The 16143-nt window shown below is 35.7% G+C and overlaps 1 protein-coding gene across 4 annotated transcripts; it reads right to left on the reverse strand.

Moving 5' to 3' along the window:
- Positions 1–198: 198 nt before the first annotated feature.
- Positions 199–7658, reverse strand: LOC18441413 (uncharacterized). 4 transcript variants are annotated; one of them, XM_088851929.1, is made up of 4 exons: positions 7418–7658; positions 1132–1203; positions 662–727; positions 199–552 (listed from the first exon to the last, which is right to left on the reverse strand). In XM_088851929.1, exon 4 carries the CDS (start codon positions 548–550, stop codon positions 317–319), a length of 234 nt encoding a protein of 77 aa, XP_088708055.1. In that variant the 5' UTR covers positions 551–552; positions 662–727; positions 1132–1203; positions 7418–7658; the 3' UTR covers positions 199–316. The 4 variants fall into 4 exon arrangements, with proteins under 4 accessions (XP_088708055.1, XP_088708054.1, XP_088708056.1 ...); XM_088851928.1 differs by having other exon boundaries at positions 649–727; XM_088851930.1 differs by lacking the exon at positions 662–727 and having other exon boundaries at positions 1081–1203.
- Between the last annotated feature and the right edge of the window lie 8485 nt (positions 7659–16143).

Raw genomic sequence — 16143 nt, forward strand, 5'->3', positions numbered from 1 at the left:
TAAAAGGGGAACTTAAAAGCCTGGAATCTGAAATTCTACAATAAGAGGACGAGGGAACATTTGGGTAGGAGATGCTCAGATGAGGGGCATACAAGCTTTTTGTTTTCAAGGGTTCAGATGGTATTTTGTTCATCCCTAAAACAAAATCCCAATTCAACTTTGCAACTGGAAGGAGCAATTAAAACACACCAGTCAATGTTATGGGAAGCAAATCAAGTGCGTTTGATGACAAAATCAGTAACTCTTACAATATATGAATTTCTAAAACCCCACAACAAACTGATGTGATATTCATCTCATACTGACACATGAAGTCTTAGCCCCAAAAGAGCATTAGAATCATCGTAATGATATTTGCAAGTATAAGAGGATACCTCCAATATCGACTAGAATATATGAACCCGACAACCTGGGCTTTTAAAGATTTTGTCCTGCCACCCATGACTTCTGACGGGGTCCACCCCCGAGGTGCAAGAAACCGATCTTCATTGAGTATGGCCACCGCATTTGCAAGAAGTAGACAGCCTTCAAGCAAGGTCCAAAGACCCATTCCTGTATAAAAATTCAGATGGCAGCTTTAGAATTCCACATGTGTAAATGGTTTCTTTACATATAAGCTAACCATCATCGAATAATGTACTAAATGACCTCATCAACTGACATGGTATTGCAGGGTGTGTGTGTGTGCATATTCCTCATTTGGAAACCCCCATTTGTTCAATGGTTCCTGATAGAGAAATTGACTTCAAAGTCCAGCATTGAGCAGAGTCAAAAGTAAAAATTTTCAAAATAGTTTTGGAGCAAGAGAATCTATGATATAAATAAATACAATGCATGTTCCTCATTGAAAGCCCAGAGAAACCCATTCGTTGAAAGGTCCTCAAGAGAGTGGAATTGACTTCCTACTCTGCCCAGCAGTTAGCAGTGGGTGATAGTAAAGTTTTCGAAATTGTTTTGAAGCAAGACTTAAAATTACCTTGAAAAGCATTAAACCTTTAAAGAGCTAAAGTTTGAATTTCCACGTTTCCATTGTTTTGAGTAAATGGTTTTGCATTCACAAAGGCAAATATCCTACTCAACTGAAAAGTAAACAGCTCCGAATTGGCTGCCCAAGTTCAAATCTCCAAATACCTGTCAGATGTGCTTGAACAAACTTCTCAGAGCAGCTGGCGAGATTAGTTTACACAATTTGGGTAAAACTGCCTGAAATGATAACACAATATCCATGAGTAAAAGCAACATGACATGTATACTTACTGACCAGAAAAAGAAAAGCATGATATACATAGTTGTACATAGTTGCACTGAGGATTAATTCAATCAATAGCAGGACAGACAACTCTCACTCTCTCTCTCTCTCTCTCTCTCTCTCTCTCTCTCTCTCTTTCTCTCTCTCTCACAGCTTCCTAATTCTTCAGAAAGGAGAGGCCTATAAATATTATCAAATATTCAGTTTCAGGAAATTCAAATGCATTCTACACCATAGGGGAGTCTAGCACTATGCACCCAAATTCCAATGTGTGTGTGTGTGAGAGAGAGAGAGAGAAAGAGAGAAAGAGAGAGAGAGATGAACCATTTATATTTGAAAAAAAAGGCTGTAAGATGGGAATGTAATATCTTATAAATTAAAAATATACTATGGGTTAGTATAGCGTCCACATTATATGGATGCTCAAATGATGCACAAGAACACTCCAACAGTTCAGATTAGAAGGGAAGAAAATGGACTGCTGTGATTATATGAAGTCTTTGAATTTTAGTTTTTTCCTTTTCTTTTCTACATATGGATTGACATGAGATTTTGAAGGTGTGTCCACCATGCTTATGCACACCTAAAAAATACAAAGAAAATGATACAAAAAAAATAAATTGATCAAAATACCTCTGAATGTTTTAGGGGTATTTTGGTCCATTTATGTTTTGTAAATCTTATTTATTTATTTATTTAGGTGTGCCTGATTGAGAAGTGTGGAAGCCCATAATTTAAAGTTATTCCAATTTGTAGAAAAAATAAAATAAAAAAATAAATGTATTTGTGGTCGTCGATATTTTTTCCTTCCTAATCCAAACCATTGGAGGGTGCTTGTGCATATCTACAAGGCTATCTAATTGACGGCTAGGGTTTCGTTCCTTAGCTCAAATATATTGAAAATCTAAATAGATTTTGAGTAGAGGGAACGACAACTCCCAACCATCCACTACTGACATCACATGGTTGAGGGACCGGTTAATAGCTAAGTATCTATACAAGATATAAACAAGTATACGATACAGACCGGACCCATTATTGAATAGCTCATTCAAAGAACTTAATTTGAGATTAAATAGCTAATAGAGTTCCGAGTGTCTCAAGATGTAGGTCACAACACAAGCATCACAAACGCCTCAAAATGTGAGGATGAGAGGCACAAAGAAACATAGACGATATGTTACATACAAAGTTTTGCCTCATGCCTTTAAGGCCAAAGTGCGCGCCTTCAACTTGAAAGAAGAAATAAGAGTAGTTTAAAGCTTTTTCTTTTGATAAATGGCCAATTATTAAAATGTCAGAGAGATGGCAAGAAAAGCAGCTCATTGACGACAAAGGACCGCCCCCCAAAGAACTCAACTAATGATCTTATCACCATCATCTCGCTTTAGCAAAGGACATCTTAAACATCGATAGCCTCAAATTGCCGCAATAGCAACAACCAAAGTAGAGCTTCGAATACCCATGCAGCCAAAAGGTTCAACCTCAAACCAAGGCAAGGAGAGGGAAAATAGCTGAGCCTCTAAACCATCCAGAGATCTGTCAACCAAATACTAGTAAAGTCTGGCTCTATGGAACTTGGACATGCATTGCTCAATCTCACTTTCAATCCCACCTCCCTCCTTACCATGATGTCAGATGCATTACATCAAAAAGAGAAAATTTTGGGATTAGCATTTCTAACACTTGTGCCTATGTCGAACACCGATGCATATCCATATTGATAACATAGTTCTGAAAGGGAAATTGACTCACTGATCCTTATGCATCTCCCTTAAATTGATCCCTTTGAAATTATAATTATTGTGTTCCTTCCACATGCCCCAAAGGATAGGGAGAAAGCTCATTCTCCATAAAAGGAAGCATTTGGGAGTCAACAGAACGCAAGCCCGGCATGCCGAAAGACCTCTAGGAGAGATTGTCGTACCTCAGGAGAAATCATGCAACTCATGTAAGACTAAAATAACCTGGCCACCCTACAATTGGGAGTAGAAGATGGCTATTAGATTCAGCATCCTCTCGTCAAATAGCACACATTTTAGGGATCTGGATTCCTCACCACCAAGATATATTGCAGGCTCAACTACACCAAAGCTTATGCTACTTGGAGTAACAGGGATCTGGATCCCTTACTCTTAGTGATATTCACTGTCAAGATATTTTGCAGGCTCAACCCCACAAATGCATGTACCATTTGGAGTTACATACCAAGTGAACTATGGAAGAATGATTGAATCCTAATATCAAGCCCGTATAGAATGATCCCGAATTGAACATGATGCGATTCTTCCACACCCAAGTTCTGTATCTTTTTTTTCTTCTTAATAATTGAAGTATGCTATCTATTTCCCTCCTAATAATGTAAATATCCAAAGAGCTTGAAACATAGTTACCAGGATCTCCCAAGAAGGTGGTCGCTCCAGTTCCAGAAGCTCGATCTTCCACTCTGGGACAAGGGATCTCGATTTCAGACATTTTCTGAATTTAGGGATCTCAATCTGCAAAATTGGGGATCTAGTTCCCTGGTTAATGGGATCCAGATCCTCTCATCCAAATCATAGGTCCATGAGTAATTGGAATCGAACCTCCACCAACATGGAATTGAGTTTCTTTTACATTGGCACCGAAGATCACTAGCACATTTTGAGTCTCATGCACTGAACAAACCCCTCTTTCCCCACCTATCCACTCTCTAACTCACTAGCCCATAATCTCTCACCCCCCCTACCTCTCTCTCTCTCAGACAATAGTTCTCCAAAAATTCTGAAATCTGAATTGGCTTTCAATATAGAGATAACCAATTGAGAAACAATTCCAATACCTACAACGGCAACCACGGTTTGAAGCTTGAAATATGAACTTTGAACTTGTAAGTCAAGAAAATAAACACCAAAACATACAAGCTGTTGCGGTATTATGTTATGGAACCCGAAGATGATGAAGGTGACCAGTTGCAAAGCTACAGCTTCGCCATGTCCTACCCTAAATGAATTTCATTCATTTATTGGAAGCTCTATAAGATTAGACAATTGCTCATTGTCTCTAATGCCCTCTTATTGACCATATCCACCACCGCAGAGATCTTTGCAGGTTGAACCTTTCTTTGCTTCTAGACCTTTTTTTTTCCCTTTGAATCTAGAGAGCATTTGACCAGTTGCATGCCTAATCACATGTAAGGACCCAAACGAGGGAAAGCAAAGACATTGCATTTTCATGAAACACAAGAGCTTCTTTCATGCCTGAGGACTGAAATTTAAATCCTCACTTTGGGCTTTCAATTTTACTTCTCACTGAAGAAACACACTCCAATGATAACAAAAAATTAAAAATGTTTTAAAAGTAGGATTCTTTGTATTTAATGATACTTTGGTTTTCGAGTTCAGAAAACATATTTATCAAATTGTTCACAGGATTTCATTCCCAAGCTAGAGTCCCTAGTTAAGTGCTCTTGGGGAGCCTCGGTTCTGAGTTCAATGGATCTCAATCCCATATATTTTATCATTTGATCCTGGACAAATTTGGACCGCACTCCCTTCATATTGGGATCACGAACACTTTAAGTTACGGTGTATGGATCTCGATCACTATCCCATGGATCTTCATGCATCTCTCAAACTCGCAGTTCCCGATCCCGATCTAGGATCTAATCTCACTACCAATCACATTAACTATGGCTCAAAACACTTTATTTGAGGTTTCAATGGAAGTGCAAACACCAAATCATACCTATCTTGTATATACCCTCACACTAGCCTCTAAATTGTTGCAAATTGCAGAATGTTAGAAACTTAACCCCAAGTGCTGATCTGAAACGCAATCCATTGCCAAAAAAAAAAAAGTGACACTACTACCATTTCCACCAAAAATATAATAGCTCCGGAGTTCCAAACCTAGCAATTATTACCACCTGTTCCAAACCCCCACCCAGATGATTTCTGGAGAACTCATTGTAACAGAGTGAGTAATTTAAATTTTACTTAAATTGAACTTCAAACACTAGCTTCAAATAACAAACACCATATACCGCCCACGCTTTCAACATAGATCAATATAACTTTCAAGTGTTAACAATTAAAGCGACCACTCAATCAAGGATTCCTCAAAGTTTTAGTGGCCCATATAAGTTAAAATTCATAAAATAAAGGTTTAGAATTGAAATCAATCTTTTCAATCGGCCCTTAGCCCGATCTCGCATTCTCACTAGCTCGGACACTATAATTTATGGGTCTCTACAGTATTTCTCTTAGATCTTTAATGATTATATTGTACTCTTTGATACATGATGAATTGATTGATAAGACAACTAATATATTTCTAGTTTCAATTTGTTCACAATGAATTTCTTTTGTTTCACAATAAATTTTTATGGAAAAAAAATTATCAAAATGGTACATGGCAAAAAAAATAAAAATAAAAATAAAAATAAAACTAAAAAGAGCCAAAATAATGGCATGGACACCCAAAACACATACGATATCAAGTGGCATCACTCTAGCACGATAACTAACTTTGTGATGAGCATTCCATGGTTTTCGTCAACTTTGATTTCCTAAAATTCATACACCAGCCTCCATGTAATCAGTCCCTCATTGATGGCCTATTCATTGAGTTGTCTTCAATGAACTAAGGCAAATAGAACCTGAGGAAAACCTACTCCACAAATTAGAGCTCTGGCATCTGCCTTACCGGAATTTACACACCAAATAGCCTTCTAACGATACCTGATTCATGCTTAGTTAAACCCCCCCTTCCCACCCCACTCCCCCACCAAAACTGACATAGAAAAAAGGTAGTCAATCCCTCATAGGACCAAAGATAGGACCACCTTCCAAGAACATAGGGCCAAAGATAGGACCAGGAAAAACCTACTCCACGAATTAGAGCATCGACCTGTACCTTACTGGAATTTACACACCCAATCATTCATGCAGAAAGCCTTTCAAAATGACACCTGCTAAATACCTTGTTGAACCCACATACTCTTCCTGTTTTTTTTTTTTTGAAAGTTCCACATACTCTTCCTGTCACAAAAGAAAAGACCAATCACTCTTGGATTCCCCACAAAGATCCCACAAAAAGTAAGTAGCAACCTCCTCAAAAACAAATAAATGCTTCCAAAAACAAATGAATACTTCCCCCAAATCTATCATGAGATAATTCACTCCCAAAACCTAATATCTTCACAATATGACACCCCATGACTGCACCCTAACCTGAACACTTTTAACACATATACATTCTCCTCTCTTTCCATGCCACTGATAACCTAGGAAACCTTCCCCTATCACCAATCATGCCTCAGTTGAACCATACTAAACCCCAATGGTAATTCTCCACAAAACCATTTCCTATACTCAGAATCTCTGTTAAAGCTCAAATCTCAAGTTCTCAATTAGATGCTTACCTTAATGCAAATGAACCATATGTATGTAGGCCTAAGCTCTTTATTTCCTTATTCATCCATCCCCCTTTGTTCTGAAAACCCATTCGCAACTGCACAAATGATTTTGTGAAGCATCCGTCCCCGATTCAGTCCAACTCCCATAAATTCTAACTTCTCCATCATCATCATCACCATCACCATCTCAAAAAATGTATTGAATTGCTGGCCATTGTTTCCTAAATGAGCACCACATGATCTTCAAGAGAGAGATACTAGCCTTTCAAGAAGAAAACTTACTCCAGAAATTCTCAAACACTGGTTCCATAAAAACGTCGAGGGCTTCTAGATGCAACGCAGCAACCAAATCACAAATACAAAAGCTCTATGGAATATGAACAAATTGATTGAAGTAGATAAGTATTAGATGCCAATACAAGCTCAATGCTTTAAAGTAAAACCTTCTTGACATTGAATGATGGCCAAAGAAGTATTGTAAAACTTGAAAGTTGAAACAAAATATAGATAATGGAAACAAAAACCCAAAAAAGCAGACAAAGGTAAAATAGCTTATTAAGAATCCTACTAATAATAAAGCTGAGAAAATCAGCTCACATAATCATCCAAAGACAATCTTTCACCTTTTTATCAGAGAACAATCAACCATCCAAAAAAGGGTAAAAAACAAACCCCATCAATTGTCCATGAATTACAATCGTAACAGACATAAAATAGATAGGAAACCCTAAAAAACACCCAATTTCTGGAACCAAACAAAAAATGTATACCTTTCGTTGGTAATATGATTTTACAGAGAGAGAGGTGGTCGATCTGCAGCTTTGCTCTTTTTGTTGGTAATCTGATTTTAGAGAGAGAGGTGGTCGATCTGCGTCTAGAGAGAAAGAGAGGGGAGGGAGAGACGGCTTTATGAAAGAGAGGGCTTTGTGAGCGAGGCCAGACAAAGAAATGAGAGGTGCGAGAGAGCGAGGAGAAAGAAACAGGACTCGAAATCGGGTAATTGCTGAATCGGTTGACTTGCCGGTTCAACAGGCCATAGAATTGAATATGGGCCGGGCTTTATTAGATAAAATTAAATAAAACCAATAAAATAAAATAAAATAAGAGTCGGGTCGGGCCACTCATGTCTTGGCCAAGGACCTCGTTTTAGGGCCGGGGCAGGCCTCTCGTGCCTTGGCCTATGCCCTAGCTTTTTTGGGCTGGGCCGATCGGGTTGGGTCACTAAGCCCATTGCTACCCCTACAAGGCAAGTCCCGACTGGTCCAAAAAATGTTAAATATATATATATAAGTAATGATCCTATGATACCCTTTCACATCCATGTAATAATTTTTCTAGATATCTATGCTAAATTTAATCGGTCCATTAAATTTAACATAGATATCTAGAAAAATTATCACATGGGTGTGGGGCTTGACTCTTCTAAAGATCTGTGTCAAATTTAATAGTGATCCTTTCGGTCTTACACACATGGATGTGAGAGAGTCTCATAGGATCACTGCAAATATAAAAAATATATTTAAAATATAATTAAACAAAACACATCCAAATAAACTTGAAAATTAGTTAAAAAACAAATTTTTAAAAATTGATTTGTGCCCAAAAGTATTTTTAAATTTTTTTAGAAAAGATGGGAAATGTAAAAATAAGTTTTCATGGCCCAACAATTTTCAATCTTTGCCAAAATGATAAAAAAACTTTTAAAAACACATTACTAATAAATCCTTATTTTTTGAGATTTATATAATTTTCTTTTAAATTATATAAATCTAATTTAGCCCGGCCAACCAGATCAGCCCGTGCCTAATTCCGATTTGACCGGTCAGTTCCGAATTAGATCAGTCGAATTTGCAAACACTAGTTAAGACTAAGAGAGAGGGAGTGGGGAAGAGGTGTAGGTATTTTTGGATGAAGGTACAAGTTAAGAGAGAGACGTTTGGAGATTCGTTATATAATTCGTGCTTTCCGGCCGGATGCAGTCTCAAATGCTAGAACCGGGCCGGAAAATATATTGGTTTCATTTAAGCCCGAATATGTTTGCGGCTCCATGTACCCAAAAGGTATTGGTTTTTATAAAATTGTTAATGGTTTTTTCAATGCTCTAGGTGATAATGGAAGCTTAAACATTAGTAGAAGCACAAGTGGTGCTACCACCATGAACCCAACCCCATTCTCATTTCTAAGTGGTATTCTGATGTCCCATAATAAGAAGTCAATTACTTTCAAGAAAATATTTATATAGAGCCGAGGATCTAAACAATCAAATTAGAGCCCACCTCAAAATTTTCACTAGAAAACGTTGTTTTGATGCCCAAATACCCTCAAATTGATCATATTGACATCAAGATGCATGGACGTGAGAAAAAAATGGATTTCAAGATATGGAAATAGTACATCTTGTAACTCATTTTTGGACCATCAATTTTCAAAATTTTAAAGTTTTCATAGACGTGCTCGATCTACATTATTTTTTAAGCTTTAAATTTTATAATTAAAGATAAAAATATATTTTAAGGCTATCACAAAGATTTATAGTATTGAAACCACATTCCTCGACATTATTTGAATGTGAGCTTTACTTTGATTGTTTAAAGCATCATCTCTATACAAACGTTTATATCCATACATGGATTCGATATATCTGGGACTTAATATATATATCCGTACAAAGGTATTTCGATAATTTGTACCATTTATCTGAGACTTGATATATATTATTGCTATTGGAGGTTCATCAAGGGTTAAGGAAAAAACACAGATTTCTTTGTAATTAGATAAAAACAAAGAGGTGTGAGGAAGAGAGCAAATTGTAACCCTATTTTCCATTGCCATTAAAGAAGCTCTAATCTCCTGTGGACATAGGCACGTTGCCGAACGACGCATATCTTTGCGTTGTGATTGGTTGTCTCTTTCTTTTGCGTTTGTTTCTTCTTTCTTGTTTTCATATATTGCTTTTCGTTTGAAATATACACTCTTTTCATTCTAATGAACAATCACAAAAAAGGAAAATTTGAAAACGCAACCTAGAAAGTGTTTTTTTAGCCCAATTAACATAGGCTGCCTATTTTGGTGAGATGCTTAGATATAGGCTTTAGAAAGATTTTTTTTCTTTTTCATTTTTTTTAGATGGCTATATTATCGTTAGATGAACAATGTGAAAAAAGAAAAAAAATGATTTTGAGTTTGTAAAGGCTAAGATCTTGAAATTCAACAAATGAATGGTCTAGATTTGTTGTTGGAGGGGGCTCATTTTGACCATATCGATGGTTCAAATCGAGCTTTTATTGTTTTGAGATTGATTATTGAGATAAAGAGAGTGTGTATGCAAATTTTGGGGTCCTACAAATACCACAAACATAGTTTTCTAAAAGTATAGTTACATTATACTATGATACAACCATTGCATGAAATTACTACCCTATTTAGTTATTCGCTTTTAGAGAGCGAATAACTATTTATTTGAAGAAGTTTTTAACCGCACTTTCGCTCACTGCCAACCCTATAATGTCCTTTTAGTCGTTCAGTTCAAATTATGCTGGTAAACTTGTACAAGTAGGAGTAATGAAATGAATTGGGGAGCTGATTTTTCTTGTTTTAGATTTAGGTTTTGAAATTGTTGAATGGACACTTTGGGCTGATGCTTCATGTTTTAGATTAAGCTTAGGATTTGTTCTTGCTGAATAGGTATAGTTTTGAGGTATGGGATTATATACGATGAGACCATTTATCTTTGTTATGAGGATGTCACATTTACTTCTAGCCATTAGATATCAAATTGGATGATTTAGGGTGTGTCACAAAGTTCTATAATTTTTTTTTTTAGTCTAATCAATGACACTCTTACAACCACTTAATTTGAAATTTGACAGACAAGAGTGATAGTGACCTCTTTGAACTAAGAGTAAATGGTCTTTGTGTATACTTTTCCCTGGCATTATATGGCACCAGCTATGACCCTTAGTACTGCTGCTTATGCTCCAAAGTCGCTTAGGATTTTGGGCTTCTTTTCTAACCATGAGGATTCTTCTAAGCCATCATTTTCGATTCAAATTTGATATCTAATTTTAAATATGTGAATTATTGCTTTGGTAGATTGCTTATTTACCTATTTATATTTGGAAGCACAAAATAAGAGAAGAGAAGTTGATTGGGTTTGAAGAAAATGAGAGAACTCTTGGGTTTGAAAAAGGTGAGGAGAGAGTAGATGAAGAGTTCTTCCATGGAGATTCCATATACCATATTGGGCTCTGACTCAACTTCATCTTTGTTATTTACCAAGTAGAGCTGAGTGGTATTAATATATTTGTCGAGAGTCATCACTCTGACTTCTGCTAAGTTGAAATTAAGTATTATTTGTGCGAATCCAAAGCACTCATATTTTTATTTATACTTTGTTATGTTCTATGTTATTACTCAGTTTAGAGACATGAAAGCAGGCAATTCACTCATGCTATATGTGAAAGGAGATAATATGGGTGAAAGGAGGTAGTTCACTCACATTTCAAGTAAAAAGGAGGTAATTCATGAATAACGATAAAAGTAAAGGAGATAAATTCATGAGAAAAAGTGTTAGTCTTATATTCTCTTTTGACTTTTCTCTCATAAGTTTACATTGTTTTAGAGTGAGAAATAGTGTGAAAGAAGAAGAAAGTGGGAAAGCTTTCATAGGGTTTTGTTGTGCCCTGTTTTGCCTTACTTTGTAGAGAAAAAAAAAACAAAATTCAAACAAGATAGGAAAGTTGTATTGTTCTTTCCTTTTGAGAGGACAATGAAACCAGATAGGAAAGTGTCTATTGCCTAGATAGGAAAAGATTAGAAACAATTATGCCCCACACTAATTTGTGGTGGTTCTTTTCATTGTGTATGTAATGGTGATACAATGGTATAATATACAATTTACTATCTAGGCAATATACACTTTCCTATCTTTTCCTATCTAGGTAATAGACACTTTCTTATCTTGTTTCATTCTCCTGATACAACTTTCCTATCTTGTTTGAATTTTGTTTCTATTACTTTTGCTGGGTCTTTAAAGCCCTATTGTAGGCTTTGTTTTGGTGAGTGAGAGTCAAGGATCAACCCATTTTATGTGTGCTTTGGGTTCTGTATTAACAGAAAGAAGGCTGCTGTAAATTGAAGTATTGGGCATTGTATTCATCTTGTAGATTTTTTAAATTAATAAGTAAAGTTTCACATCATCCTCTTGTGGATGTAGGTAACGATTTGTGGTCGAACCACGCAAATCTTGTGTCTTTAATAGTTGTTTTTCATGATTGAGGTTTTGATTGTATGATGATGCACATTGTTTCATTGCTTGTTTGTGTGATGGTAATGCATAATAACTGTTAAATGTGATGCACCCTTGCTGTTTTCTCACCACCATTGGTCCACAACAACATTTAGGAGGATGTTAGTCCACTTGTTTTGAGCCAATTTCTAGTGAGAAAAGATAAGGTATTTTGCTTCTTTATTTCTTTGATCCATACAAAGTTTTGACAAGTATTACACAAGAAGTTAAAGATTTTACGGGAAAAAGATGTATATCCCCTATCTAAAAGTATATCTAAACTAACCCCTGGTCTTTGAAGAGCCTATGGACACCCTTCAAGTGAAAAGAAAAGCTTTTGTGCCTTTTTTATTGTCTAGATTACAATATTATTTTTTAAAATTTTTTTAATGACCCTTTCTTTTTCGAAACCCTGTTAAACCTCCCATGTTCATTCTCTCTCTTCCTCACTTGTGAACCTGTTAGTCCCTCTCTCTCTTTCAACCTCCCATGAACCCTCATATCGCTCTCATATCGTGAACTTTAAGTAGAGATTAAAAGAGGTATCTCAAATTTTATTTATAAGATGGGGTTATTGTTGGGTTTATGTGGCCTTTAAAAGCATTGTGAGAGCTTGCATGAGCATTTTATATAGTGAAACATAAAGTTAGTGGGAATGTAGTCATCTTGTGGGCCATACTAGGCAAATACGATTTACCGATACTCGGACTAAGCCCGACGTGCTCAGCCAGCCGAGTTTGGAAAAACCCAAGATACATGTGCATAGGAATCTACCGAGAAAAGTTTAGTGGGTTAACCCTTGATGAGGTTGGAGTATTCCCAGATAAGAGCCAAAGAATTGTGTGGCCCTTGCGTGTGATAAATAGTTTTTAGAGACAAGGCTAAAACCTCATCATTATATCATTGCACGGTATATACATAGATAGCCATTTTAAAATTCGCCAATGAGGGTGGAGCGTGTATATATGCGAGAGATTACCCCTATGCACCATATAGTCATGGTTCATCATGATCTTGAGGATCATGATTTTTTTTTCTCTAGGGGAGAACCTGAAATCCATAAACTGTGATTGCATCCCCTAGTCTATTGACTGATTTTGGTGGTTCAATCATGAGCCACTGCAATGGAATGTGTGTAATGGGAATTACTGGGTCAATTTGAAAAAACTAGGTGAATCGTGGTCCGCAGTTGAAGGTGGAGTGCTCCCGTATATTGATAAATTCTTAAATCTAACAGATCTGATTCCCATCAAAATTAATTAGCTTTAACTAATTTTATGATATATGAACTTTAGAATGTTTATTTGAATTTTTATGAATCTTTTGATATTTTATTTTTGTCATTTGGATTTATAAATTAAAATAAATTATTTTTTAAATATTTTAAATAAAATATAAGATTTAAAATTTTAAATACAAAATAAAACATTTTTTAAAATTATCTGGGACCCTCCATAAATATAAGTGCCCAATTTAGAACATGTGGGATTGGGTGGAGCTCACGTGTGACTACCAAAGGGTGGCACGCCCCACATAGGGACTAACTTGTTCTCCAAGATCCAAGATTGGGTGATAGTTATCCCATTGTTTGTTGGTTTTTCTTTTGGGTATAGCCAACTTATAAGGTTGAATATTTGAAATATTTAGTAAATATTTGAATCTTGATGGATCCAAGAAATAAGGATAGCATATACTAAAATAGAAAATAAGATATATAATTTCTTTATATAAAGATTTGATGCAAATATATATTGGAAATGAAAGATAAAGCTCTAGCTCATTTCTTTGAATATTAATGGTGGATTAAGACCCAAGGCATACAAAATCTATATAAAGAGGCTATCGCACCTCATAAAATCTCAACACCTATTATCTCATCTCTCTAAGGGTTTATCTCTCTCTCTCAAAGATCTCTCTATAAGTAGCACGCCCCCACCTAGGGTTTCAAGATCTCTCATAAGTTTTCAAGATATCCCCTAAGGCTTCAAGTTCTCTCCTAAATTTTCAAGATCTCTTTCAAGTTTTTCTAAATGGGGCACACCCCAACCAAAATATCTCTCAAGCCATAATCTCTCTCTCATTTCTAGGTGGCACGCCCCCAACCAAAATCTCTCTCAAGCCAAAGGGGAGCGCTCAATTAATCTCTCTCTCTCATTTTTAAGTGGCACACCCAAGCTAAGGTTAGCTTGTGGTGGTTTGATTTTTGGGTAGCTCGTTTCTAGGTGGCACGCCCAAGCTAATGTTGGCTTGTGGTGGTTTGATTTTTGGGTAGCAATATTTGATTTTAGGTAACAAAGGGGAGAATCACATTACTAAGGTTAGCTTATCGTGGTTTGATTTTTAGATAGCAAAAACGAGGATCACATTGCTAGTAGATCTCTTCCACTCTCTTTGGTAGTTGGTTCTAGATTTAAATCCATGGATCTAAAGATCAAACAAAAAGGACAAAAAAAAGCTTGACCAAGACTAAAGCATTGATGAGAGGCTTTAGGTAGTTGGTTTTAGATTGAGATCCATATGTCATTGAGAGGGTTTTGCCATATATAGGAGAATCAAGAGACCGATTATAGATCCCGAGGGTTTTGCCATATATAGGAGAATCAAGAGACTGATTATAGATCCCGAGCACCACGGGGAGGAAGAGGCTCGATGTGGGAAGGAGACTCAGTGTGGGGTGTAGTAAGCCTGATTGAGGCAATCTCTGACAATTTTACTTCTTTAAATCTTTATTTGTGATTTGATATTCTCTTCCCATAAAGCAATAAGTTAAGGTTTTGATTTAAGAAATTATATTCAATAGTGGTAGCAAGTGAGAACATGTTTCTTTTCTTTTATTTATTTGTTTCAAAAGTTATTTGTTTATAATTTAACATTGTGAGTGGTCTTGCCGGTATAAGTAATAAGAAAAATAAGAAAAAATTCAATTATATACATCGTGCTTGATCGCATAGTCCAACTTTCAGTTATTAGAAAAAGGAAAAAAAAAAAAAGAAGTTAAATATTATAATTTAGACAATAAAGAAAGTAATGAGTAAACATCTTTTTCTTTTTACTGGAAGGGGGTTTTTTGGGCTTTGGAATTATGATTTTGGAAAAGGAGGTATACTTATTTTTTCAAGATTTAAAATCTATAATCAAAATAGGCATAGAAAGATTTTAGAAATCCTTCTCTGTTATTGGTAATTCAGTGGAGATGACAGGGCCCTATCTTTTTTTTTTTGTCAGAGGGAATAAAATTCATAACATGCAACTAAAGTATGGGGTGGGCTACCACTACGACCTCAGCCCCTTTTCTATTCTAAGAATCATTTTATCATGAGATCTCATGTATTAGTAGTTAACATTATCTCTTTAGAAAGAGGAAACAATTGTACGTATTTAGCATGAGTGCTCAGAGTGTATTTTCTTGTATGCGCAATCCTTCTTTGGTATGATTCTATGATATTCATGATTACTTATTTATGTGATTATATTAATTAGTTAATTAATTTTTGTTTTTTCTCTATTGATTGATGATAGTTCCCTAATGATGATTTCTTTTGTTAAAAAGATTATAACCATATTAATGCATGGGATTTAGTTAAAAACTATCTTAAACCAATGTTTTTTATGATATGGCATTTTCAAGTGAGAAAAGTGAATGACTTCACCATCTTCAGTTATTAGATATTACACTGTTCTCAGCTTCCATAGGCAACTTTCACTTCTGGTGTTCCATTGTAGAAAGTGCCACATTTCTTTCGAATTTAACGAGAAATTGACAACAAAAAGGTGTAATGTTGAGGTAGGACTTCATAGTTATTTCTTATAGCGATTGTGTCCACCTTTGTTTTGCACTCTCTACAAGAGTGTACAGATATGAGATTGTATACTATCTGACTATTTATTTTTCTTACAAATAGGTCATAATTACTCCTAGCCATCATTTGTCAAATGAGAAGACTTGAGGAGTGTTACAAAGTTTGAGATTTTTTTTTTTTTAACTAAAAGTCTGTCAATAATACACATGCAACCACCTGATTTGTAATCTAAAGGATAAGAATAATTGTGACTTCCTTATATTAAAAGTCAATGGTCTCTTTGTATACTTTTTCTAAATATTTTGTCCCAAATTTTATCAAAACCTATCTTTAGCTTCTACCGGAAACTCTACTTGCCCATTACAAAGAGTATTGGATTTCGTCAGACTTCTATACTCTATAGTATGCA

Source organism: Amborella trichopoda, chromosome 11 (genome assembly GCF_054954075.1).
Source record: "Amborella trichopoda isolate Santa Cruz 75 chromosome 11, AtrichopodaSantaCruz75HAP2 v2.0, whole genome shotgun sequence".
Taxonomy (NCBI): domain Eukaryota; kingdom Viridiplantae; phylum Streptophyta; class Magnoliopsida; order Amborellales; family Amborellaceae; genus Amborella; species Amborella trichopoda.

Coding starts and splice junctions, on each gene's coding strand:
- LOC18441413 (XM_088851929.1), bottom strand. CDS start 550: ATGGGTCTTTGGACCTTGCTTGAAGGCTGTCTACTTCTTGCAAATGCG.